The following is a 26,551-nucleotide window of genomic DNA, read 5'->3' as shown; positions in this document are numbered from 1 at the left end:
CTCTGGGAGTCTAAAATTTCAGTTCAAAGCTGATGCCTGCAGTACTAGCCTCCAATAAAACCCTGGACTTTGACTACTAGGTAAGCTTCCCAAGCATAAATGTTGCATACAAGTTGTTGTGTTTCATTGCTAGAGGAAGAGTGTGTTGTCTGTGAGAGCACATACCCTGCCCAGCAGGGAAGTTTCAAAGTCTACACCTGGATTTCTTCCAGACTCTGCCTAACATCCTTTTCCCTGATGATGATCGATCTGCCAGAGAAGTATGACTGCTTTGGAGACCCCCAAGTCCTTCTAAGTGGTTATCAGAAGTACTGAAGGTAGGACCCTAAATGAATTACATTTCAATCCCATAAACACCTTTCCAGACTTCTGTTAACCATAGCTGCTTTCTGATGATACACTTTTCCCAACAGCTTTATCCAAAAGAATATGAGTACTTATTCTGGACTCTCAAATTTACTTAGTAACAAATGTCAGCTTGGCATAAAATTTTTGGTCTTCTCTAGATGAGTTTAATGCACTGAGCTCATTTATGACATATGACATAACAATTTGATTACATGCCAATTTACCATTCTAGAAAACACTTACATGCAATGGCTGTTCTGCTACTACCAACATCCTGTGCTCTGCATACTTTCTCACATACTCGTACACATTCTGAGGTGTGACTGGGATATTCACACCATTAGGAATGAGTTCAACCTGTCAAAAATTCAGTGACATTTAGAGCAATTTTCCGAAGCAATAACAGTTGAGAAAGTTTATTTCTTTGAATTTTAATATTTAAAGGCAAATATCAAACAACTTAAGCCCAAGCAAAAAAATCCTGTGTCTATATTTGCCTAACATACTCTCTCTTACATATACACATCTATCTCTCTCCATCCCTAACTAGACTTTCTATTGTGAAACTATCTCAACAGATTAACCCTATTTTCTTGCCAGAATCAGAACTGCCTTACCTGTCCGCCACCCTCTTCTTTACACAGGTCAATTGCAAATGCCAAATCCATGGCTGAGAAAACAGCATCGGCATCTGAACTCTGAGAAGCAAGGATTAGTTGCCGTAAACTCTCATACATTACGGGGTCAAAAAAAGCAAAATCATGCCAGTTGACCTGAAAAAGTAATCATATGAAATTTAATTATAGACAAAAAAAAAATCTTCATTCAAACTATTAGTAAGTTGCTATCTATGAAAATATATCTAACTTGAAGACAGAATGATTAACAATCAAACCATTAGTAAATCACTACCTATGAAAAACTATGTATCTAATTTGAAGATAGACAATCTTCTGCCATAGGACTGGAGGTGTGGCTCAAGGGGTAGTATACCAGTAGAGGAAGGTAGTTGAGCAAGCACAGGGTCTGTTCAAACTCTGGTATGGCAACAAAATTTAAAAAAAAAAGAATTTCTCACTATATAAAATAGCTATCAAGGGGTAAAATTTATTAAATCCCTTAAAATGTAAATGTATTGTTAGAACCAAAGTATAAAATAGTACGTTTTTTGCCCAAATGCTGGTGGCTCACACTTGTAATATTAGCTACTCAGGAAACGAAGAGCTGAGGATTATGGTTTGAAGCCTGCCTGGGCAGGAAAAGTCCATAAGACTCTTATCTCCAATAAACCACTCAGAAAGAGCTCTAATCTTCAGCAAAAGAAGTTCAGGGTTAGTGCCCAAGCCCTGTGTCCAAGCTCAAGGACCAGGAGATTTTTAAGCAGGGCCAGTGACTCACCAAGTAGGACTAGCTATTGGGAAGCTTAGAACAGAAAGGTTAGCCTGAGCAGAGAAGTCTGTGAGACTCCATACCCAATTAACTAGCAAAAAGACAGCCGACAGTTCTCACTGGAGTAACAAGGCATATGGTCAAACTCCAGTACTACAAAAAGAGTTTTCATATGGGTAGGCATGGTGGTATCTACCTAGAATTCCAGTGCACATTCAGCAAGCTTAAGCAAGAGGATCAAGAATTTCAAGGCCCACTAACCAATGAAAATGTGTTATAAAAACATAATGGGAAGGAGGGAGGGAAGGACGGAGTGACGGGGAGAGAGAGAGAGAGAGAGAGAGAGAGAGAGAGAGAGTGTGTGTGTGTGTGTGTGTGTGAGAGAGAGAGAGAGAGAGAGAGAGAGAGAGAGAGAGAGAGAGAGAGAGAGAGAGAGAGAGAGAGAGAAGTTCTTGAGTTTGAATTCAGGGCCTAGAAACCGTCCTAAGGTTTTTTGTTACTCAAGGCTAGTCCTCTAAGTAATAGGAATGTAAAACCAACCCAGTCTACTATATCATCTTCGCTGATACTTTACCTAATGACTATAATTCTTAAAACTATTCTAGCATGATTTATAAGTGATATAGTTATGCTTATTAAAATGACTTACTTTTCTTCCAAGCAACACTTTAATTACATGTCTATTTAATGTAATAGGACAAAGTTCATTTTGTAGCAGACACAGTCCAAGAATCCTAAAAGTAAAAACAGAAATGAGATTTAAATTTAAAGCAAGTAGTAGATGCACATAGCATAAATACATGAATATATTTTTGTCAGGTGTGGTAGCACAGTCCTGCAATGCAGTACTGGGGAGTTGAGGCAGGAAGAGCATAAGAGGTCAGCACCTGTGCTACAAGACAGTCTCCCCCCAAAAAAAACAAGGAAGCAAGCAAGCAGTTGTGGCACACATAGCTTAATTCTAATTTTTCAGGAGGCTGAGATCTAAGAATCACAGTTGGAAACCAGCGGAGGCAAAGCCTGAATGACTCTTACCTGCAATTAAATCATCAAAAGGCCAAAAGTAGAGATATGGCTTAAGTGGTAGAGCATTAGCCTTGAGAAAAAAACTTGGGGAGGCCTGATTTCAAACCCTCAGGATGGAATGACTGACAGACACACTGGCGCTATACACACACACACACACACACTCACATATATACATACATATATATGAAAATCTCATTAAACTCTTGTTTTTACAGTTTAGGGGCCAGGAGAGCAGCTGCAGTTAGGGCAGTCGTAGGTAGACAAGCTCAGTATATACCAGGTCCTACACCGATCTCTAACCCAACTCACCCCCCAAAATGTGAACACTGAAGTTAGTTATTTTACCTGCCAATATTTCTAAAACAGTTCAACCTTGCTTCTGTGTTTTTGCCAGGCCTTGGAGTATAAAATCCTCTTTTTCCAGGTTGGTAAAACAAAGGGGCATTGTCATCTCCATCATCTGTATCATCTAAATCCATATCTACTACACTTCGACTAGAGCCATGACGTTTTCTGTTTTCCTAATAACAAAATGTCAGAGATTAATGTTCAAGATTCATTTTATTTAAAAATTGAATTACACGAACTGACTCTGGAAATCAAAGAAGGCAAAGCAATACTCACTATTTAAACATGTTTATGACAATAAACGTAAGCTTTATTAAATTTACCATTTCAAAACTATCCACAAGGGGCTGGGGATATGGCCTAGTGGCAAGAGTGCTTGTGTTGTATACATGAAGCCCTGGGTTCAATTCCCCAGTACCACATATACAGAAAACGGCCAGAAGTGGCGCTGTGGCTCAAGTGGCAGAATGCTAGCCTTGAGCAAAAAAAAAAGCCAGGGACAGTGCTCAGACACTGAGTCCAAGGCCCAGGACTGGCAAAAAACAAAAACAAAAACAAAAACAAAAAAAACTATCCACAAACCTTAAGACTTTAACATGCACAACATTGGCAGTATAGCTTTCAAATTTTTGCTGCGTTCCAGGTGAGATAAAGTAACAAGGACTAGCTTTACCCCCTTGCCTACAAAGATGTCATACCAGGCCACCATTTTTCAAGTTCTGACTATCTTATCTATCTCTGTCTGTATACTACAGTTTACTTTTCAGCATTCACAGGCAATCCTTTTTTAATGTATTTTTTAGATTAAAATTTTAAGTTGTAATCAATGAAAGAGAGTAAGATTAGTTGGGTTTGCTTCTCTTGGCTGGCAAAGAAAGTTCTCCATGTCTTAAAAGAGCTCCCTTAGGTTGGGAGTGTGGCTTAGTGGTAGACTGCTTGCTTGAGTTCAAGCTCCAGGACTGGCAAAAAACAAAAACAAACAAACAAAAAAACGGAGCTTCCTTACTGTACTTTTGGCAACAACTGCTTCTTTAAACAATAGTTCCTTAGAGACTTTGCTGCTTCTCTGCTAATCAGTTCATTGTTATCTCCAAACGAGACAGTTCAATTCACTTTGTTCCAACAGAAGCAGCCACTTGTTAAGGCTACAAGACAGCACTAACTAAACCAATCTTACTGGATTCTGTATATGATAACCATATGCCTATCTTTAATTCTTTTGATATTATAATCATGAAATTTATTTATTTACAAAGGCATAATTACCTCCTAAATCCTGTTTTCCTCCGCTCAATGTTTTCAAATTTTCTTAGAATTTAAGTTCTTCTAAAGTCCTTATTAGCACATGTGCAAAACATCTCTTACCTGTACCTTTTCTGAGGAATCTAATAATCCAAGATCCAAGATACTATCAGCACCATTTTCCCTGAAAAACAAACAAAAATCCCTTTTACATTCTAGATATGCCTACAATTTTGTATGGAAAATACATTATTTAAGTTGTGAAGTCAGTAAACATTTGGGGTCAAGTATCTAGGAGAACAGAATTCAATGACATATATTTTTCAAACCTACAAGCTTGGTTTTTTTAATTTATATTTTAAAAACTCACAAGCTCCCAGCACTAGGGAGCCTGGGTTACATAGTGAGTCTAAGTTTAAAGCTAAAGCCAGCCTGCCCTACATAACGAGGCTACCTAAAAAATAAACCAACGTAATTAAAATACCATCATCAGATGCTGTTAGGTCTGACTCAAGATAATGGGCTAAGTCTACTTGATTTAACACAAATCTCAGCCAAAAAAAAGTTCACAAAGCAATCACAACAGGAATTAAATTCGCCAATACATTTAATAACTCTAGCTTATTAGCAGTCTACAATATTTAATAATTCTAGAATACCTCAATCCATAATGCCAGGTGGTAGGTACCAGTCCATATTATGAGTTGTACTTAATATAAAATAATATTAAACTAGAAATGCTTGCATATATTTACCAAAATGATTTTATTGAAAAGCCATATTCTGGGGCTGGGAATATGGCCTAGTGGCAAGAGTGCTTGCCTCGTATACATGAAGCCCTGGGTTCAATTCCCCAGCACCACTTATATAGAAAACGGCCAGAAGTGGCACTATGGCTCAAGTGGCAGAGTGCTAGCCTTGAGCTAAAAGAAGCCAGGGACAGTGCTCAGGCCCTGAGTCCAAGCTCCAGGACTGCCCCCCCCCCCCCACCAAAGCCATATTCTCATTAGTGTAGTGGTATATCCCTACACTCTATTCTTGAGAGGCCAAAGCAGGAAGATACAACGTTTTAGGCCAGCCTAGACTATACAAAGTTCTAAGCCAACCTGGGCCAGTTTATGTAGCAAGACACCATCTCAAATAAAAACAAGCAACATATTCTTCTCAACCTTTTCTGCAATGGGCCAAACTATCTGTCTATCTGTCTGTCTGAATAAATAGAGCAAGACAAATAAATATAAAATATATAAAAGTCCAGGAGAAAAAAGTAGTAGTAAGAATGAATAAAATAACATTCTATCAACAGAGAAAAATTATTTAGTTTGAACCATTCAAAGGTTCTAAAAATGGCTGTTCCAATTTTAGCCTCTTTGTTTGTGTACCTCTAGAACTACATCTAATCTCATTATGTAACACAAATTTTCATCTAAGGATAATGACAGAATGCTTACCCAGCATGTATAAGGCCCTGGCTTCAACTGCCATGCACTACAAAAAATATTCATCTACAACAAACAACACTTTAAAGCTTCAAACTAAAAGAATACAGTAAATCCAGGATAGATGCCATAGAGTAAGTATGGTATATCTCTCCAGTGTCACTTCTTCGTATCATCTTGGGAAAAATGATACTTAGATACTTTTAGACTTTACATTTAAAACAAACAAAAACTTGAACACTTCAGGTGAGTCTAATGACCTAAAAGAAATTTCATACTATGTCAAGAATTTAAGGAATTATACCCCAAGATTCTTTGGGAGTATAAAATATGAACTGAGTACTAGGGCATTCTGGTAGAGAATTTGAGATATTGTTTCAAATGATTTCTAAATATCAAGTACCTTTTTAAGCTTTAAGTACTAATAAGACTATCATTCTAAAACCTAATTCTCTAATTCACAGATTTTTAAGTCACCAGGTTAAAAACAAAAAATTAAAGTAGTATATGTAATAGTGTAAAATTTAGGATACAGTGGCACGCACAAACTAAAAATAAAGTAGCTGGTCTTTACACTGAACTGCTGTCCCAATTGCACACATTACCGTCCATGGGCAATGATGAGTTCCATGGCCTCGTCTACTCTTGCTCTCAGAGAATCTTCACTTGCTAGAAGGAGCAGCAGCTGAGCTGGGGATAATTCCAACAACATGCCAGTGATTTTACTTGCAAATGCCTGTAAATGTTAAAGAAAGGTTACTCTCCCTAGCAGAAAATGCTGGTCAAAATCTACAATCAGGGAGAAGTATAAGAAGTTCAAATAAAAAAACAACATAGTTTCTTAACTAAGAATATATTTTATGAAATAAAAACTTCATTATAGATAACTCTGACTCGGAATGAAGAGTCCATACAATAGTATTATCTGTTTGTTGTGGTAAGTCTTGTTAAGGTGTTTTAATTACATGAGTAACATGTATATACTCAATTTCCACATTTTTCTCTTCACGAGAGAGCCAGAAACATCTTTTTCATTTGGAGCACCAAAAATAAGGGAAGAAAAGAGAAATACCTATGATTTAAGGCTATGCACACTTACTTATTGCAAGAAACAGAATTGTTTTTATTAATTTGCTATGCTTTTGCTACAAAAGTTATGCATAAAGACTAAAAGACTCATAATTGGTTTACAGGTTTCACATTATGAAAGAAATCTTACAGAACATTCAAAGAATTTATCAATAGCAGAATTCAGAATTTATCAATAGCAAACCACTGCTGTATGTTCTTGCTAACAGATTAATGCTTTCTTCAAAGTGGTCATAATTTGGCAAATAAGAATAAAAGCTGGCCAGGCACTGGTGGCTCATTCTTGTAACCCTAATTACTCAGGAGGCTAAGATCTGAGGATTAGGGTTCCAAGCCAGTCCAGGGGGCTGTAAATGTGGATCAGCGGTAGAGTGCTTGCCAAGCATGCATGAAGCCCTGGGTTTAATTCCTCAGTACCACAGAAGCAGAAAAGACCAGAAGTGGCACTGTAACTCAAGTGGTAGAGTGCCAACCTTGAGCAAAAGAAGCTCAAGGACAGCACCCAGGCCTTGAGTATAAACCCCAGAAATTGCAAAACAAACAAAGAAAAATACCTTCAACCAACCAAACAAAAAACCAAATCAAACTAACAACCAAGTCAGCCCAGGGAGCAAAGTCCATGAGACTCTTATCTACAATAAACCACTCAGAAAAGGTTGGAAGTCAGGGCTGGGAACATAAAGTGCTTGCCTCATTTACATGGAGCCCTGAGTTCAATTCCCCAGCACCACATATATAGAAAAAGCGAGAAGTGGCGCTGTGGCTCAAGTGGCAGAGTGCTAGCCTTGAGCAAAAGGAAGCCAGGGACAGTGCTCAGGCCCTGAGTTCAAGCCCCAGGACTGGAAAGAAACAAGACAAAACAAGAAAAAGCTTGAAGTAGTACTATGGCTCCCTATCCCTGGGCAGAAAGAAAACTCAGGAATAGTGCCCAAGCCTTGAGTTCCAGCCCCAGGACCAACAAAACAAAGCAAGCACAGTTCTACTTTTGTACATAAAGAAATTCACTAGGCAGGATGGAGACAGGTGCCTTAGCTGAATGAGATGGAGGAAAACTCCAAGCTCTATGTAATTAGCCTGCAGTAAACATTCCTTCCAAAGCATGCTTGTTATTGCAAAGCTAAACAGTGTGACAGGTGAGCAGCTGAGTTTATTTTCCAAAATAAGAGTTAGCTAAGTGTACGGTGCATACAGGCTGCATTGCTTGCACACGGGGATAAAGCCTCTCTCCAAGTGCCTGCCGATGTGCAGGCAGAGGATCAGGATCATCGCTGGGATTCCCTTCAGAGGCAGGTCTGAAGGGCCGGGTGTCAATGGAAAGCTGTCTTCTGAAGTCTCTGTAAGAGAAAGAAAGCTTTCATGACTTCATTTCCTTTCAACAGCACAATTAGAACCAAAGTAGAAAACTAGAGCATGCGGATTATTGCAGTTTAGTACCAAGATGGTGTGACACCCAGAGATGTTTGAGAAGTAAAAATTGTTTCGATTTTGTCACTTAAAGTGTGTAATATGATTTGATGTAGGACTTTATAAAGTCCTACATGTCCTATGTAGAGCATAAAGTCCTATGTAGAGCATAAAGTCCTATGTAGAGCATAAAGTCCTATGAAGAGCATATCCATAATTCCTGGAAATGTTAGGCAAAATAAAACACATTCATTCCAAAAGAAAAATCAGATGGATTAATCAACACAATTAGTCACAATTAATATTTTAAGATAAACAAAGTAATACAAAGGCAGCAAAAATGTCAACAATTGGAATGCTGCATAAATAAAAAGGCAATATAATTTCAACTGGCTCTGAGTTATTAGGCTATACTTAATTATACATATGTCCAAACATTGAAACTTTATTTTCTACAAAATAGTCCATAATTATGACTTTGTGATTGTAGTAAGACTAAGTGCAATTGGACCAAAATGTTAATATTCAATGAAACAGAAAATGACTATACCTATCCCGGTCTCTTCGAGAACCTGCTCGCAAGCCACTACTCCTCCTCATTTCCCTTTCTCTTTCCCGTTCTCGATCTCTCTCTCCTCTGTTCCTTAATCTTTGCATTAAACCTAGAAAAGATGAAATATTATTTAAGTATATTAAAATATAACTAGGTTAAATTTCAGTCACTGCAAATGAGTCAAATATAAGTAAGACATAACCCTCAAAATCATCTTCCTATAATCTGTTACCAATGCCTTCATCCCATTCTCCATCTGTCGTCATTTGAAAATTGCAGGACTCTTAGAATGTATCTGGCATACCATAGGTTCACTTCAGTGATTTGTTAAACGTAATTTCCCCTTATTCCAAGGCTACGAAATATATAGGCTATGAAACTTTCACTATAAATAACACTAGGATTTCTTATGTGGTTAATTATTTAAATATCCTCTCCATTCTGGTGCTGGAAACTGTGATGAATACCTATCATCCCAGCTATTCAGGAGGTGGACATTGGGAGGATGGAAGTCTGAATCCAGTACAAGGAAGAAGAGATGATATCTTAACCAGTGATTATAGTGTGGTGATTCACACCTGTAATCCCTATGAGGAAAACTTGAAACATTATCTGAATAAAGCACAAGGAACGGCTTAAGTGGTAGAGAACCTACATAGCCTAGTCTAAGGCCCTGAGGTTCGGAACACCAGTACTGCCAAACAATAAATCATTTTTGGCATTCAATACCATAAGCTGGGACTCAGGGCCTGAGCACTGTCCCTGGCTTCTTTTGCTCAAGGCTAGCACTCTAACACTTGAGCCACAGCGCCATTTCCAGCTTTTTCTATATATGTGGTGCTGAAGAATCAAACCCAGGGTTTCATGTATACAAGGTGAGCACTTTACCACTAGGCCACATTCCCAGCCCAAGATTGTTAGCAATTATCATGTTTAAATTATGAGATTACTGGCTGGAGCTACCAGTGCCTAGCCTATTTAAATTTCCTAAAGGTTTGAAATGGTATGGCTGCCCATGTTTTTCTCACCCAAGTCTGTGAATCTATTTTTACTATAAGACTTAGTCAAATGGTAAAACTGTCGCTAAAAGGCTAGGGAACACCATTCTTATTTGTCTTCTATCCTTTTTATAACTCTTTTAGCATCCATACCAATGGTTTACAGAACCCAATGAGATACAGTGTAGCTTAGGTAAAATTCATGTTTTAACTGTCCTCTAATTACTCTCTCTCTTCCTATATATGTGTAAAATCTACTTCTAACGCTGACAATCTTCTGTTGCTGCTTGATAAAAATCACCAATCATCTCCTAAGACCTGCAGTTTCCAAGAGCCATAAAAGCATTATGTGCTGGTTCTAGTGAGTTAATGGGTTTGCACTCTCCAGTATGGGGTTTACACTGGATTGTAACTTCCTTATCTCACTGGGACTGGTACCAAGTTTGTAAACCATATTTACAATAACCTATCTTGAGACCTGCATTCTCTTCTCAAATGCAGAGGTAGAGGGAGCACTGTAATTTGCTCATAGAATTTTTACCTTCACCCACCTCTAACAACTTGCTACCCATAAATAAGAAACTAAGATGAAAACTAGTTTAATCACAAAACAAACATTTACTAAATCTAGAATAAATGTAAGAACTGTAAATGTGCACTAAAATTTTCCCAATGCAGACATGTACTAATGATTATTCATTGCTTTTATTATTTACAATTTCTTTTTATCACTTTTTAATCATTTTGATGTACTTACTTGTGTGGGTACCTTTGTTGGCATTTTGGATACAATCTAGATTTGGCAATTTTTCATTTGACAAAAATGCTTGTGCAATGGCTGTATAAAAACTTCGTGCTACACCACTGCCCTCTCCTGGTTCATCCTTAAATGTGACTTTTACTCTGTGGACAGCCATTGGTGTAGTGGCACATCTTCGACCAAAATGATTATTAAGTTGCCTCATAGTCTGCTGAATGAGAAGATCTCGATCTCGATCAACCTATTAAAACATGCCAAAAGGTAGTAATTTCAGTGCTAGAAACCATACATTTTTCTGTGAAAGACCTAGAAATAAGGGGCTTGGCACAGTGATACACACCTATAATCCTAGGTATACATGAGAAAATCCCAGGCAGTCATGCAAGTATCAAGGTTCAAGGTTAGCCAGGACAATAATAAACTTTTTAGCAAGACTATCTCAAAATACAAGCTGGTAGATGATGTGTGTCTTAAGTGATAAGAGCCTCTGTTTAGCCAGTTCTGGTCCCTAAATTCAAACCCCAGGACTGCACTACCTCCATCCCCAATAAAAGACAATGCATTGGTCTCTACTCCTAACTATTTGGGATGAGGGAATTAGGAGTATCATGGGTCAACACCAATCCGAGCAAAAAGTTTGTGAGACTCTTTCAATCAGTGGAAGCAGGGCACGGTGGCATATTCCTGTCCCCAGCTATGAAGTGCAAACAGGAGAGCAGCCTTGGCTAGTTCGGGAATATGTAAGTGACTCTATCCTAAAATTCAAAGTGATAGGGTCTGGCTCATGTTGTAATGTCAGCAAGGACAAAGCCGTGTTCAAACTTTTAGACTCACCCCAAAACAAAACAAAACAAAAAATACATAGGGAAAACAAGCTGTATGATAGTGGATTTGTATAATCCCAGTCATGCAATGCAAGACATAAGAGATTAAAGGATTACAATTTGAAAAATACTAGCACCCTATCCCTTGAGTTATGTCTCCAGTCCAGTATCTTACTGGTTAATTGGGTAGTATAAAAGGCTTTTCAGCTGGGTCTGGCTTTGAACCGTGATCCGCCATGTCTCAGACTCTTGAACAGTTAGAAATACAGGCACAAGCCATAAGAGCCTGGCATTATAAATTTTTTTTAAAGATGTACGGAAGTATTTTCTAACTGTCCAGTTAAAACAAAAAGCCTAGAAACAAATACAAACCTAGTAGCAATGTGCAAGTATAAAGTCCTTGTTTTAATTAAATTAAATTTAAATTTTATCCTATCTTCTTAATTGTAATTTCAAGGGCAGCACCAGTGGCTCATACCTATAATCCTAGCTATTCAGAAGCCCAAGATATGAGGATCAAGGTTCAAAACCAGCCCAGGCATAAATGTCCATGAGACTCTTAGCTCTAACATCAAAAAGCCATTAGTAGAGGAGTCGCTTAAGTGGCAGAGCACCAGCCTTCAGAGAAAATGCCATGTACGTGCCTAAGCCCTGAATTCAAGCCCCACCCAGTACTAACACCAAAAATAAAAATCATTTTTAAAAAAAATTGAAAAATAAAAATTACAAGCATGTTATGATGCAAGCTTTCAAATTCATAAATTAAAATGGTATACTACAGGCATAATATAAGAAAATCGAAATACCTTTACCTCTAGTGATAAGTCTCTTGATTGCTGGTTTCTCAGCTTTTCCATTTCTCTACGGAATTTTGATTCTTTTACCTCAAAACCACCCAATTCAGTTAAGATCTTAAAAAAAAACAAAACATAAAAACGTTATTGTCTGAAATAGGGTTCTAGCAGATAAAATTTTCAAGTGCACAGTACTTACTGATCCAGGTTCTGCTCCAACATCCTCCATGAATACTCTACCAAACAGTTCCAAAGAAAGACGCCAACGCCCTAGCAGCATATCGTGGGAAATAACCATTCCCATGAAACTACACTGTGGTCTGTAAAAAGAATGGCCAGGTCTATGAATACTGCTGTACCTTGGTAATACCAATAAAATTAATTTCTTCTCTAATAAACATTTCTATAGCCACTTATTTCTATATCCTTCACATATGGACAGATCCCCAACATGTTTCCTGTATTCAAGTTTCTTTCATATTTCCGCTTAAAGTCCCATGTCTAGCTTCACTTAGACAATTTTTTGTTGGGTCAGTCCTGGGGCTTGAACTCAGGGCCTGAGCACTGTCCCTGGCTTTCTTTTTGCTCAAGGCTAGCACTCTACCATTTGAGCCATAGTGCCACTTCCGGCCTTTTCTGTTTATGTAGTGCTGAGGAAATGAACCCTGGGCTTCATGCATGCTAGGCAAGCACTCTACTACTAAAGCCACATTCCCACCCCATGATCCTATATTTTAAGACAGTATATTAAACATTGAAAATACCAACTACAAAACTTGTCACAAAATCTAAGTTTAGGAAACTAAAAAATCATAATAGCAACAATCATATTATTCATATGTAAGTCCACAAAAACTCATGATTTCTGCAAAGGAGTTTTCTACACAAAACTTTCTGAAGCAATACAGGAGGAACACTACTTTCACTTAGTGAGTACCTGAAAGATGTAAGAGGGGGTCCTTCACTTTCAGTAAGACCTATTTCTGCCAGCAAACTACTTTTCAGTTGTGCAGCAAGATCATGAGCTGATGGGCCTGGTTTTGAACTCTCAGATTCTTCTGCCAGCATATTCTGTTCTTCCCCTTCTTTTTTTTGCCGATTTTGCATGTTCATTACATTTTTCAGATTGGCAGCATAAGACATTTTAGTTGGAAGAACCTATCAACAAACCAAAACAAACAAAAAGTTACAAACCAAAGAAATACTAAGCAGATTTTGTTTTCAACTCAGTGTATGCCTAGCCTAGTCTCCACAGAAATCACGTTAAATAATTTCTTTTCCCCTTCAAAGGTTTTGTTACAGAGCTGCAGCAAATCCCCTGGCAGACAACCCAATCCACTGCATTCACTATAGCAGTACTAGAGGACTTTGAAAGCTACCTAAAACATACCTAGGGAACTTAGGTCCCTAATATATTTCTAGTGGCTTTGTTTTTTTGGTTGGTCATGGGGCTTGAACTCAAGGCCTGGGGACTGTCCTTGAGCTCTTCAGCTCAAGATGAGTGCTCTACCACTTGGAGCTACAGTGTTACTTCCGGTTTTCTGGTGGTTAACTGGAGTCTCACACACTTTCCTGCCTGGGGTAGCTTTGAACCTCGATCCTCAGATCTCAGCCTCCTGAGTAGCTAGGATTGTGGAAGTGAGCAACTGGAGGCCAGGCTATTCCTAGTATTTTTAATACTGAATTCCCCTTTATTGCTTAATCAGAAAAAATTTATTCATTACTATTTCTTCTCCCCTGCTTTTTAAAGGCACCATCTTAAGAAACAATTAAGAGTTTAATGTGAGGCTCTCAGGTAACACCTGTATCTGAAAACTGGATCTACCACCTAACTTGCCATATGGCAACAGACATCCCCATGTAAAATTTATAATCCCTTCGAAGCCCCAATTTCTCACTCATAAACTGAGGATAATGTTTAGAAAGCTAAAGATAGTGCCCAGGGCACAATGTAGCCAGCAATTGTTTAATACCATTAATGCTATCTACCTCTATTAATGAGTTTTAAAGAAAATGTTAAGCTAAACTTATGTTCACATATACAAAAAGTGTGCACACACACACACGCACAAAACTCACATGAACATTTGAATTTTCAGGATCATAAAACAATTAACTTGGTTCAAAAACAATTAACTTTGTGAACCAAAGCACATAGTAAAGCTGCTTATATGGAACAAATTAATCACAGTGATGGACAAATAATGTATTTTGAGGAAATATTTTCCACATATCTAGATGGTGGGACCAGTTCTCATTAACAAATATTAAACTGAGGTAATTTCTTACCTCAAGGCAATTTCTGTCCATTGTAACCTCCATTAAGCACTTCCCACTACTGGCAGATGAAGAATAAAGACCCTGACTTGGACGGCCAAAAAGATCCTCCTTTCTAGCATTTGGCTGGAATTGTAAAAAGAGATATTCTAGTTACACTGAAAACTCTACCAAGAAATTCAGTTAGAAAGGAATCTTAAAAGTAGTTCAGTTCACCTGCAGCAGATGAGGCTGATCAGCCAAGGGGATGGCTTCAGCCAGAGGCACTTCAAATGGATTTGGGGGAATACACCCAAGGAAGGTCATAGAGTCAGACCGTCGGAAAAAGGGATGGTTCTGGCCAGTTTCTGCAGGAACAGAGTCATCGTCCTTATCATTCAAAGTAGCACCTAAACAGAAACAGAGAGAATGCTTAATAAAAATTATTAGAGACTACTAACCTATCCAATCCAGAACTCCTGATATCTTAAAGAATGTCAATGTACTCAAGAACAATGATCCAAAATACTGATTTTAAGTGCTAATTCCAAATACAGCAGTTTAATGATTACAATGTTGAATTTTATGCTGTAGCAAAACAACAACAAAAGCAGTAACAAATTTGACTCTTCTCTATATTGGCACTTCTCATATCCTTCCTTTACCTCATCTGGAGTTGAAGCAAAATAGCAGGTGGATTCCTGGGCATATTCAGGACCCTGCTCCCTGACTAGTCCAACAGAAGATAACCACCAGGAGCTTAACTCTTATCATTTATTTTCTACAGTAACTCATCCCAATAGCAGTCAACAAACTAGCACCAACTCTTCTTAATGAAAGTACTTTGGCAAGGCTTATTTTGCTGTACAAACAATAGGCTATGGCTATGGACAAGTTCTCAAAGGGAATAGCGGTTAGGTCAATGGTCTTTTCCTTGGCTGAGAAAGTGAGGCTGTGGCTCAAGTAGCACAATACTAGCCATGAGCAAAAAAGGGTCAGGGACAGCACCCAGCATACACACACACATACATACACACACACACCCTTATGAGAAAATTCTCTACTTTACATTAACTATTAGAGTTCTCATGTTCAGAAATTACTTTCATTTTCACTGATAATAACAAGTGCTTTTTCTAGACTATAAATTTATAGTACCCATATTATACTTAAGAACCAAAAGCAAAAAAGTAAGCGAAATATAAATGAAAGATAAAACACAAGAACTGTTGAGGCTTTTTAAAAAACATTAACATATCCTTATTTATGAGATGTATATTACAAAGATATTTAAGGAAAAATAGAAAGGTAAGAAATGGGACATAGAGAAGAAAAGAGAAATTCCCACCCAGACAGAAACTAATGAAGTTAAAAAGCTTGAAGGGGAAATACTGAGGCAGCCAGTTCTTGAAGTAGGTTAGCAGATTTTTCTGTGCACTAACTTTGATTGGTGTCATCATCGTTTTCATGTTCTGAATCTTCATTATCAATACCCAGTTCCAAAAGTTCTCGTGTCCTTCGAAAAGACAATTGAGTCACTTTAAATCAAGTGTGTGTGCAATATGATTAGGACAAAGGTGAGTGGCAGGCAATAAACAAAACTCTGAAGTTACTTTAGAATCTAGGCAGTATCTAACACTGGTTACATTCAGGTACTAGCAAATCGCGGATTTAGCTGCCTAATGCATTTCAGTAACAAAACAGGCTGAACAGAAATAAAAATCAGGGACTGGAAATGTGGCTTATAATAGAGTGCTTGCCTAGCACGCATGAAACCCTGAGCTCAATTCCTCAGTACCACATACAAAGAAAAGGCCAGAAGTGGCACTGTGGCTCAAGTGGTAGAATGCTAACCTTAAACCAAAGAAGCTCAGGGACAGTGCCTAGGCCCTGACTTCAAGCCCCAGGACAGGCAAAGAAAATGATTGTTATTTAAAAAATGAAAATCAAACAAGAAATATCATTACACAAACTCTTACAGAAAATGTGATACTTAAAAGTCAAAGCATTTTTATGTGTGAGGCCTAACGTGGGACAAACTAAGCCTATTTTCCTTCCACACAAAATGTCCCTGTAGTGTACCTTTTCTGTAGTGTGCATGCCTTACTTCCAAATCTGAGAATTTACTGGAAGACCACACCAAGCAAGTATTTCTTAAATCAATTTCATACCCAAGAATGAAAATACCTTTTCCGTTCCAGCTGAGGAGTATCCAATGTTGTTTGCTGATTCATTGCTTTAATCCAATATATAAGAGCTTGGAAAACATATGCCACATGCTTCAATGAGCAAACATCCAAAACTGGGAGAACATCAGAATGCTCGTCATTATGAGACCTCATTAAAGAAAGAGCATAATTAAGAAAGTCTCCTCGAGCAGACATCATTCCTTGACGGGCACTAAGCAATGTGGCACGTCTACAGAAGCAAAAAGAAATAAAGATTGTTAAAGAACACAAATATAGGCTGGGAATGTGGTTTAGTGGTAGAGTGCCTGCCTAGCATGCATGAAGCCCTGGGTTCGATTCCTCAGTATCACATAAAAAGAAAAAGCCAGAAGTGGCTGGCTCATGTCGTAGGGTGCTAAGCCTTGAGCAAAAGCAGCCCAGGGACAGTGCCCCAGCCCTGAGGTCAAGCCCCAGGACTGACCAAAAACAAAACAAAATACAACACAAATATAAAGCATATCACTATCATAAATATGAACTATTCAGAACTCAGCATATTCATATTACTCACTGAGAATGTGGTCCTGCTTTAGAAATGTAAACACTGTTTATGATTTACAGCCCCATGCTTTTTTGTCAAGGAAGAGAATTCTAGGATGCTTTGGCAGCAGCAGAAAGAACTTTGGCTCCTACGAGTGATTCTCTAACATCAAGGTCTATCAAAATCACCTGAAGGGTCTATTCAAAGTTTTTGCAAATCTAAGCAAAAACCAAACAACTGGCATTTCTAACGAGTTCTTATGTAAGACTGATGCTGTTACAGGGACTCCATTTGATATCCAATGTCTAAATATGACACTGAAAACACAAGTAAGATATATATGCAAGTTGGAGTTTATCATCATCATCAGAAACCTCACCGATACCAAGAAAACAAAAAGATAACCCAGAGAATGAGATGAAAAATTTGAAAACCAAACACTTGATAAGGGATTTGTATTTGAAATAGAGAGAACTCATGCCACTCAATAGAAAAAGAACACCAAATTAAAATCTTGACAACAAATACATTAATTATATGTGGGCCATTAACATATGGAAAGACCAAATTACCTGCAATTGCAGAAATGTAAATCAAAATTAAAATGAAGATAGGTATGACTAATTGCTGAAATAAAGACTGAAACAGGAGAGCAACCTCAACTTCTAGGCCAACCTGATTCTGTCTCAGAGCTGGATGCCTAATAATTCTAGATGTTAGGAGGTTGAGATCAGAAAATCACAGTTCAAAGCCAGCCCAGGAAGAAATAAATATTGATGACTCATATATCTTCACTTAACTACTACCAAATGATGAAGTGGAGCTGTAGTCAAGTGGTAGATGTTACCCTTGAACAAAACAGCCCAAGTCCAGTTCAGACCCCAGTACCAACACAGAAGGAAAAAGAGAAGTCTCAAAGTAAATGGCCAATTGACCCAGAGGACTAAAAATGTGTATCCATAAAAAAACCCAAAACACAAATACAAATGGGAGCAATATGAACAACAGTGAAAAAGTAGACATAATCTACATGTACACTAACTAACGAATGAATAAATAAATCATAATAGATCCACAGAATAAAGTACCAGAAATAATAAAGTTAATCATCTTAATGTTTGGAGCAATCCTGGTCCTGGTTATTTATAATCACATAGAAAGAACAAAAAAAAATTTAATTCCACTGGAAAAATTACAACAAATACACACGATATTCAAACAATCATAAGAAACTATTTCCAGAACCTCTACTCACTAAAAAAACAGTAATTTTACAGAAATGGATCAATTCTTAGAAGTATAAACTGCCCAAACTGAACCAAGAAGAAATAGATCAACTAAATAAACCAATAACTTACAGCGAGATATAGGGGGTAATCAAGAGCCTCCCAAAAAGAAAAGCCCAGGCCCAGATGGATTCACCAATGAATTCTATAAAACCTTTAGTGAGGAGCTAATACCAATACTCCTCAAACTCTTCCGCGAAACAGAAACAGAGGGAGATATCCCAAACTCATTCTATGAAGCTAATATTATACTCATCCCCAAAGCTGGCAAAGACGCAACAAAAAAAGAGAACTACAGACCATTATAACTAATGAACACAGACACAAAACTCCTCAATAAAGTATTAGCTAACAGGATCCAGGAACTGATCAAGAAAATTATACATCATGACCAAGTAGGCTTCATCCCACAGACACAAGGATGGTTCAACATCGTAAATCAATTAATGTAATTCACCACATCAACAGAACTAAAATCAAGAATCACATTGTTATCTCAGTCGATGCCCAAAAAGCCTTTGACAAAATACAACATCCATACTTATTAAAAGCTCTGGAGAGAACAGGAATAGATGGAACATTCTTTTTTTTTTTTTTTTGGCCAGTCCTGGGCCTTGGACTCAGGGCCTGAGCACTGTCCCTGGCTTCCTTTTGCTCAAGGCTAGCACTCTGTCACTTGAGCCACAGCGCCGCTTCTGGCCGTTTTCTGTATATGTGGTGCGGGGGAATCGAACCTAGGGCCTCGTGTATCCGAGGCAGGCACTCTTGCCACTAGGCTATATCCCCAGCCCGATGGAACATTCTTAAAACAATAAAAGCCATATACAACAGACTGACTGCTAATATCATATTAAACGGGGAGAAACTAAAATCTAATTCCCCCTAAACTCAGGAACAAGACAAGGATGCCCACTCTCCCCAATTCTTTTCAACGTAGTGCTGGAATCCCTAGCCATAGCAATAAGGCAAGAGGAGGTCATCAAAGGGATCCACATTGGCAAGGAAGAAATCAAGCTATCCCTATTCGCAGAAGACATGATCTTATTATCTGAAGGACCCAAAAAACTCAACCCAAACCCAAACTCCTACACCTAATAAACTATTGTGGCAAAGTAGCAGGATTCAAAAATCAATCCACAAAAGTCAGCAGCTTTCCTGTACACCAGCAATGTACAAGCAGAAAAGGAAATTATGGAAATACCATTTACAATAGCTATAAAAAGAATAAATTACCTAGGGACCAACCTAACTAAAGATGTGAATGACCTATTTAATGAGAACTATAAAAATCTAAAAAGGGAAATCAAAGAAGACACAAGGAGATGGAAAGACCTCTCATGCTCATGGGTAGGCAGAATCAACATCTAGTGAAAATGGCCATAGTGCCCAAATTGTTATACAAATTCAATGCAATCCCCATCAAAATCCCAGCTACATTCTTCACTGAAATAGAGAAAGCAACCCATAAATTCATATGGAACAGCAAAAGACCTAGAATAGCCAAAGTAATTCTAGGCAAAAAAAAGCAGTGCAGGAGGTATCACAATACCAGACTTCAAGCTCTATTATAGCGCCATCATAACAAAAACAGCCTAGTATTGGTATAAAAACAGACCTGAAGACCAATGGAATAGAATTGAAGACCCAGAAATAAAACCGCACTCTTACAGTCAGCTGATATTGAACAAAGGAGCTAACTAAAGACATACAATGGAAAAAACATAGCCACTACTGGTGCTGGGAAAACTGGGCAGCCATATGTAGAAAACTCAAACTAGACCCTAGCCTATCACCATGCAGGAAGATCAACTCAAAATGGATCAAGGACCTCAACATCAGACCTGAATCCTTGAAACTACTGAAGGACAGAGTAGGAAAGATGCTAGAACTTACAGGCACAGGAAGGAACTTCCTGAATAGAGTCCCAGGGGCACAACAGATAGGGGAGAGACTCAACAAATGGGACTACTACAAAATAAAAAGCTTCTGCACAGCTAAAGACATAGCCACCAAAACATCGAGACAGCCAACCATATGGGAAAGGATCTTTATCAGCACAGCAACAGACAAAGGCCTAATATCCGTCACCTACAAAGAACTCAAAAAACTAAGCCCCTCCAAGCCCAGTAAACCAATTAGGAAATGGGCAAAGGAGCTAAAGAGAGACTTCACAAGAAAAGAGATAAAAATGGCAAAGAAACATATGAGGAAATGTTCAACATCCCTGGCAGTAAAGGAAATGCAAATAAAAACAACCCTGAGATACCACCTCACTCCAGTTAGAATGGCCTATATGCTGAACTCAGGCAACAACAAATGCTGGAGGGGGTGCAGGGAAAGAGGAACTGTTCCTTCTCCATTGTTGGTGGGAGTGCAAATTAGTACAACCACTTTGGAGAACAGTATGGAGGTTCCTCAAAAAGCTCAACATAGACCTACCCTATAACCCAGCCATACCACTCCTAGGCATCTATCCTGAACAAAAGGCTTCAAGATATCAAAAAGACATCTGCACTTCCATGTTTATCGCTGCACAATTCACAATAGCCAAAATATGGAAACAACCCAGATGCCCCTCTACAGATGAATGGATCAAAAAAAAAAAAAATATGGGGCTGGGGATATAGCCTAGTGGCAAGAGTGCCTGCCTCAGATACATGAGGCCCTAGGTTCGATTCCCCAGCACCACATATACAGAAAACGGCCAGAAGCGGCGCTGTGGCTCAAGTGGCAGAGTGCTAGCCTTGAGCAAAAAGAAGCCAGGGACAGTGCTCAGGCCCTGAGTCCAAGCCCCAGGACTGGCCAAAAAAAAAAAAAAATATGGTACGCAGGGAAATGCGGTCAGAACTTGAACAAATAATGTTGAGCGAGACAAGCCTAGAACACAGGGCATGATCTCCTTGATACATGACTGTTAAGGTGGGGTGAGGGGGAGACAGTAGAGACCAGGTCTGTGAAACCAAAAACTTCTTGTCAAATGGTATTTCCCACAGGTTTGGGTCAGCGACCCAACATTATGTAACTAAAACCAAACAACTACTCAACATATAAAGGTCAAAAATAGACATCTCAGTGGATCACAATAGCTCAAAAGCTATGTATGTATGATCATATAAGACAAGGATAAGCAAACTCTATTGTTGATGTTGTTATATTTAAAGTCCTAGGTGAATTTCCTTTGGCGTATGCCACGTGGCTACTGTTATGTTTTTGGTACACTGTGTATTATATATATGTCTACCTGATCTAGGGAAGGGAAAGAAAAACAGGGTATAAGATATCACAAGAAATGTACACACTGCCCTATTATGTAACTGTACCCCTTTTGCACAACACCTTGTCAACAAAATTTAATTAATAAATTTTTTTAAAAAGACAAAAAAATTATGATTCAACAGGAAAGAGAAAGTAGGAAAAATGTGAATTGAGAAACAGCTCTGGTAATTTTACACATAGTTTCCCCTTCCTGAGTACAAAGTACAATTACAGTCAAAATAAATCTTTGTACGGCTACTACATGTCTAATATGAATGAGGAAGATATAGAGACAAAGATGTAGGCTAACAACTGTAATAATAGTAAGTGACATTAGGAATTACTTAAAAATCCTTTGGACTGCCAGTCACAGGTGGCTCACATCTGTAATCCTGGCTACTGAGGAGACTGAGATCTGATTATTGCAGCTTGAAGCCAGCCTGAGCAGGAGTCTATGGAACTCTTATCTCCAATGAACCACAAAACGCCAAAAGTGCAGCTGTGGTTCAAATGTTAAGAGCGCTTTGAACAAAAAAAAAAAAAAAAAAAAAAAAAAAAAAAAATAGTTCAAGAACAGTGCTCAAGCCCAGCATTCAAGTCCTGGGACCAGCAAATGCACAAAAATAAAAAATTAAAAAAAACAACCTTGGGTTATAACTATTTATTTTGCTCCATCCATAAAATAAAAATTAAAAGTAGTATATAAGGTGTTTTAAGGTGTTTATTTCCTTTTGGGGGGGGGTGGTAAAGTGGGGGTGGGGGGAGAGCAGTCCTGGGGCTTGAACTCCAGGCCTGGATGCTCTCACTGAGCTTCTTTTGTTCTCAAGTCTAGAGCTCTTAACACTTGAGCCACAGTGCCATTTCTGGCTTTCTCTGCAATTAATTGGAGACAAGAGTTTCACTTCCTTCTTTACAGTAAGATGAAATCAAATGTTAACATCAATCAAAAAAGCCCTGACTTTCTAGGATACTCTGTTCAACACAGTCTATCTAAAGAATTGCATACCGTCTTCCTTCAAGGGTTCGTAAGCTAGCCTCTTCCCGTGCAGTCATTCTCTCTCTTCGGGCTGAATTCTGAGAAGCATGAAGAGGATGGTTTGGATGCCCCGGGTCACCAGCAGATGCTAATGCAGAACCATAACGTAATTGAGCTTCAGTAGAATCCATAATACTGACCATCCAGTTCCACGTGGGAATAAGCTTTTCTTCTACATAGTTCTATGAAGATCAAACTAAAATAGTTAAAACTATCCAAAGACGGCTAAATTTGATACAGTAACTAGTATATCACCATTTATACATTTGTAATTTTAAATGCCCATTATACTGGGATTCACATAATTAAAAGCCCCAAAATATATCTGAATGAGTAACTTTTCAGTGATGTCATACCTGTAAGTTTACTGCATCTTGATAAGTCAATTTCACAGCTGCTGGAATCTGAGAGTACACTAGGTGATTATACTTAGGAATGAGGCCCATCAAGTCCGAGATTTGTCTGATGACAATGCTGTAAGCCCTGGCTAAACTGCTGGCAGATGTTAAGTAGCTGCTGGCATTGCTAGCTTCCAAAGCAGCTGCTGCAGCTGCAGCACTTGTACTGATGGTACCACTCCGGCGTAAATTTGAAGGATCAATATAAATCAAACCCGCGGAACTAGCTATAAGGAAAAAGGACAATCACAATGAGCTAATGTCAATTGATAGTTGCGTCGCTCTGGCATTTATGTAAATCTAAATGGTCAGTTGATAATACTTAAGCACCAAAATTTTCCTACAGTATACTAATGTGGGAAGGTCGAGTTAAAGGGAACAATAATTAATATTCCCAACCCCATGTAATCTGTGTTCTTCCCATCACTGACAAAAGGAGGATTTGACAACATCTGCAGAAATTTTTAGTGGTCACACAGGGGAAGTGGCAAGGAAAGAAGAGGCTCAGGAGTGCTGCTGGCAGCTATTGGATATACACTGTGATGCTGCCCAGCATCCTCAAATACACAAGCAGCTAAATAATTATCTGTATTAGAGACTCACCAAAATGAGGAACTATTATTATAAAACCATTTCCCAAATGACACATGCATAATATTTTTAAGAAACAGTTTAAGGTGCCCAAGCATAGATGATTTTTCAGACTTGCCTGTTGGTGTCGATGTGCTGGAAGGAGCTGTGCTGGCAGCTCGCTGATGCTGTGTGTTGCGAACAGCCCACTGCATGGAACGAGGAGCTTGGGCAGCACCACTGGCATGGGAGCTATTGGTGGTTCTTTCTAAGGGCTCATCAAGCATAAAGGTCTCCTGTTCTATGTCGTCACTCTGACTACTGCTGCTATCAGAATCACTTGAGTCATTTGACTGAGAATCATCTTCAGAAAAAAAGGCAGGAACACTGCTTGCTCCTAAATGTTTTTTTTTAAACCAAAAACATGGTTAAGTGTTTTGATAATTAAGACAAATTTACTCTCGTTCAGCAAAAGCACATAAACTAAGCACAATGGCAAGTCACATGCAATAGTCTACAAGGCCCACAATTAAAATAGTTAAAATTTGGAAGTGGCTCTGTGGTTCAGTGGTAGAGAATGCTAGCCTTGAGCAAAAAGCATAGGGACAGCGCCAGACCCAGAGTTCAAGCCCCACAATCAACAAAAATAAGAAATAAATAAATATAAGTTAAATTAGAAAATGGCTTTATTTAAACAAACTTTAAAATGAACCCATTATTTAAAAATCCAGAAAGAGGAAAACGTGTCATTAAAATAACATCTAGAAATGAAATTATAAAGACTTTCCCCTTATGTTCATTATATTAATTCATGTTGAATACACACAGCCTAAGCTTCAGCAAGAACTTCAGATGAGGCAACACACCTGCTTCAGAGCCAGCAGTTGCTGCAGTGACAACACTTCTGCGCCCACTAGCATTATCTTGGTTGCTATGGTTACTTTCACTGTCACTTTCTGTTTCAGCAGCAGCTAACAAATCCAGCTCCATGTCACTCCCTAGGAAATATATTTCAATAATATTAATAATATAGAAATTGAGAACAAACTATGGGTTAAGACAAGATCTGGAAAGTCAAAAACTAGGATCTAAGGAAGTGTGGTGTTTAAAAAAAAAAAGGCAGAGAGCACAAGCATCAGAAGTATTAATTACTAGGTAAATCATGGTAACCAATGACTGGTTACATAGCAATTCAAAACTTTCTCCAGTAGAGACATAGGTACATGCAGAAAAGTGTTTAGAGGACATCAGTCACTGGGCCTACTTGCTCCATTTTTATCTGTTTTACTTTTATCAAAAACATTAATTCTGGGGCTGGGGATATAGCCTAGTGGCAAGAGTGCCTGCCTCGGATACACGAGGCCCTATGTTCGATTCCCCAGCACCAGATATACAGAAAACGGCCAGAAGCGGCGCTGTGGCTCAAGTGGCAGAGTGCTAGCCTTGAGCGGGAAGAAGCCAGGGACAGTGCTCAGGCCCTGAGTCCAAGGCCCAGGACTGGCCAAAAAAAAAAACAAAAAACAAAAAACATTAATTCTTGCCAGGTACCGGTGGTGGCTCATGTCTTGAATCCTAGCTACTCAGCAGGCTGAAAAAGCTGAGGATCACAGTCTGAGGCCAGTCCCAGCAGGAAGGTCCCCATTTATCTCCAATTAGCCACTCAAAATCTGGAACTGACGCTGTGGCTCAAGTGGTAGAGTGCCAACCTTGAGCACAAAGAGGCTCAGGGACAGCACCCAGGCCCTAAGTTCAAGCCCCCAAACCAAGAATAACAAAAACAAAAAACATAAATTCTTAATCCCTATTACTTAGGAATCAGAAATAGAAGGCTCTTGGCCTAGACCAAAGTTACCAAGACCCCATCTCTCCCTGAATTATTTTAAACATCTTTTAAGAAAAGATAAAGTTCCTTGAACCCGGGATGGGGGGGAGGAAGAAGTGCATTACGTATGTACATAGATAGATACATAAAATTTGTAACAATTGATGGAAACCTTTAGCAGAAAATAAGTTGAAAAGGTCATAAAATGAGGCTTATCTCTTTTATAGAGATCTGATTTATTTATCCTGAATCATTCGCAAATAAGCTGTGTACCATCTTCATCGTGCTCATCGTGCTGTCCCTCAGCCTCAGCATTCTCTTCTCCATGCTCTTCCTGCTCATCATGATGATCCTCCTCTCCAGCCACACCCTCCACCACCTCCACCTAAATGCAGAATTTCAATTATAGACAAATGCCTATTTCTGCCAGGTGTTCCACCACAGCAACTAATAAACTGAAATACAAAGAGCTCCTAATTACAAATACTATTGAATAATTTTAATCATTTGCTACTACCTATTATCAACATATCCCAAAGTCTATGATTATTTGTGCGTAGAGCCCTACAGTAAAGAGTAAGAACTTTTTTTTTCCTTTTTTGCCAGTCCTGGGGCTTGACTCAGGGCCCAAGGTGCTGTCCTCAAGCCTCTTTATGCTCAAAGCTATCACTCTACCACTTGAGGCACAGTGCCACTTCCATTTTTTTCTGTTAATGTGGTACTGAGGAATTGAACCAGGGCTTCAAGCACTCTACCACTAGGCCACATTCCCAGGCCAAGAGTAAACTTTTCTGAGTGATGGGGGGAGTGCTAAGACCATATAACAAAAGTCTACAGGCTGGACACAAATGTGTCCATTAAATGTCCTAAGCTACCATTAAGTTAACTCCTAGTGACTATTCCTCCGACCAAATAAGTTTTGAAACTACCACAGTTAAAACAATTAGGTCAGTCACAGGCGGCAGCTCATGCCTGTAATCCTAGCTACTTGAAGGCTGAGAC

General features: G+C 38.7%; 1 protein-coding gene across 4 annotated transcripts in view; it reads right to left on the bottom strand.

Annotated features, from left to right (window-relative positions):
- Positions 1-26,551, bottom strand: part of Ubr5 (ubiquitin protein ligase E3 component n-recognin 5) — a 111,230-nt gene that overhangs the window by 6,156 nt on the left and 78,523 nt on the right. For 3 of the 4 annotated variants that reach the window (XM_048359068.1, XM_048359065.1, XM_048359067.1), the window contains exons 36-56: positions 25,823-25,934; positions 24,594-24,725; positions 23,867-24,124; positions 23,116-23,384; positions 22,730-22,941; positions 16,661-16,891; positions 15,916-15,989; positions 14,711-14,883; positions 14,507-14,620; positions 13,155-13,375; positions 12,417-12,537; positions 12,236-12,334; positions 10,597-10,840; positions 8,839-8,950; positions 8,074-8,218; positions 6,401-6,531; positions 4,480-4,540; positions 3,112-3,287; positions 2,387-2,471; positions 966-1,121; positions 592-705 (exon numbers count right to left, since the gene is read on the bottom strand). In XM_048359068.1, coding sequence (XP_048215025.1) covers positions 592-705; positions 966-1,121; positions 2,387-2,471; positions 3,112-3,287; positions 4,480-4,540; positions 6,401-6,531; positions 8,074-8,218; positions 8,839-8,950; positions 10,597-10,840; positions 12,236-12,334; positions 12,417-12,537; positions 13,155-13,375; positions 14,507-14,620; positions 14,711-14,883; positions 15,916-15,989; positions 16,661-16,891; positions 22,730-22,941; positions 23,116-23,384; positions 23,867-24,124; positions 24,594-24,725; positions 25,823-25,934 — 3,240 coding nt within the window. The remainder of the gene's footprint in view (positions 1-591; positions 706-965; positions 1,122-2,386; positions 2,472-3,111; positions 3,288-4,479; positions 4,541-6,400; positions 6,532-8,073; positions 8,219-8,838; positions 8,951-10,596; positions 10,841-12,235; positions 12,335-12,416; positions 12,538-13,154; positions 13,376-14,506; positions 14,621-14,710; positions 14,884-15,915; positions 15,990-16,660; positions 16,892-22,729; positions 22,942-23,115; positions 23,385-23,866; positions 24,125-24,593; positions 24,726-25,822; positions 25,935-26,551) is intronic. The other variant, XM_048359066.1, reaches the window with a different exon arrangement.

Source organism: Perognathus longimembris, chromosome 12 (assembly GCF_023159225.1).
Source record: "Perognathus longimembris pacificus isolate PPM17 chromosome 12, ASM2315922v1, whole genome shotgun sequence".
Lineage (NCBI taxonomy): Eukaryota > Metazoa > Chordata > Mammalia > Rodentia > Heteromyidae > Perognathus > Perognathus longimembris.
This window is presented reverse-complemented; position numbering and strand designations above follow the sequence as displayed.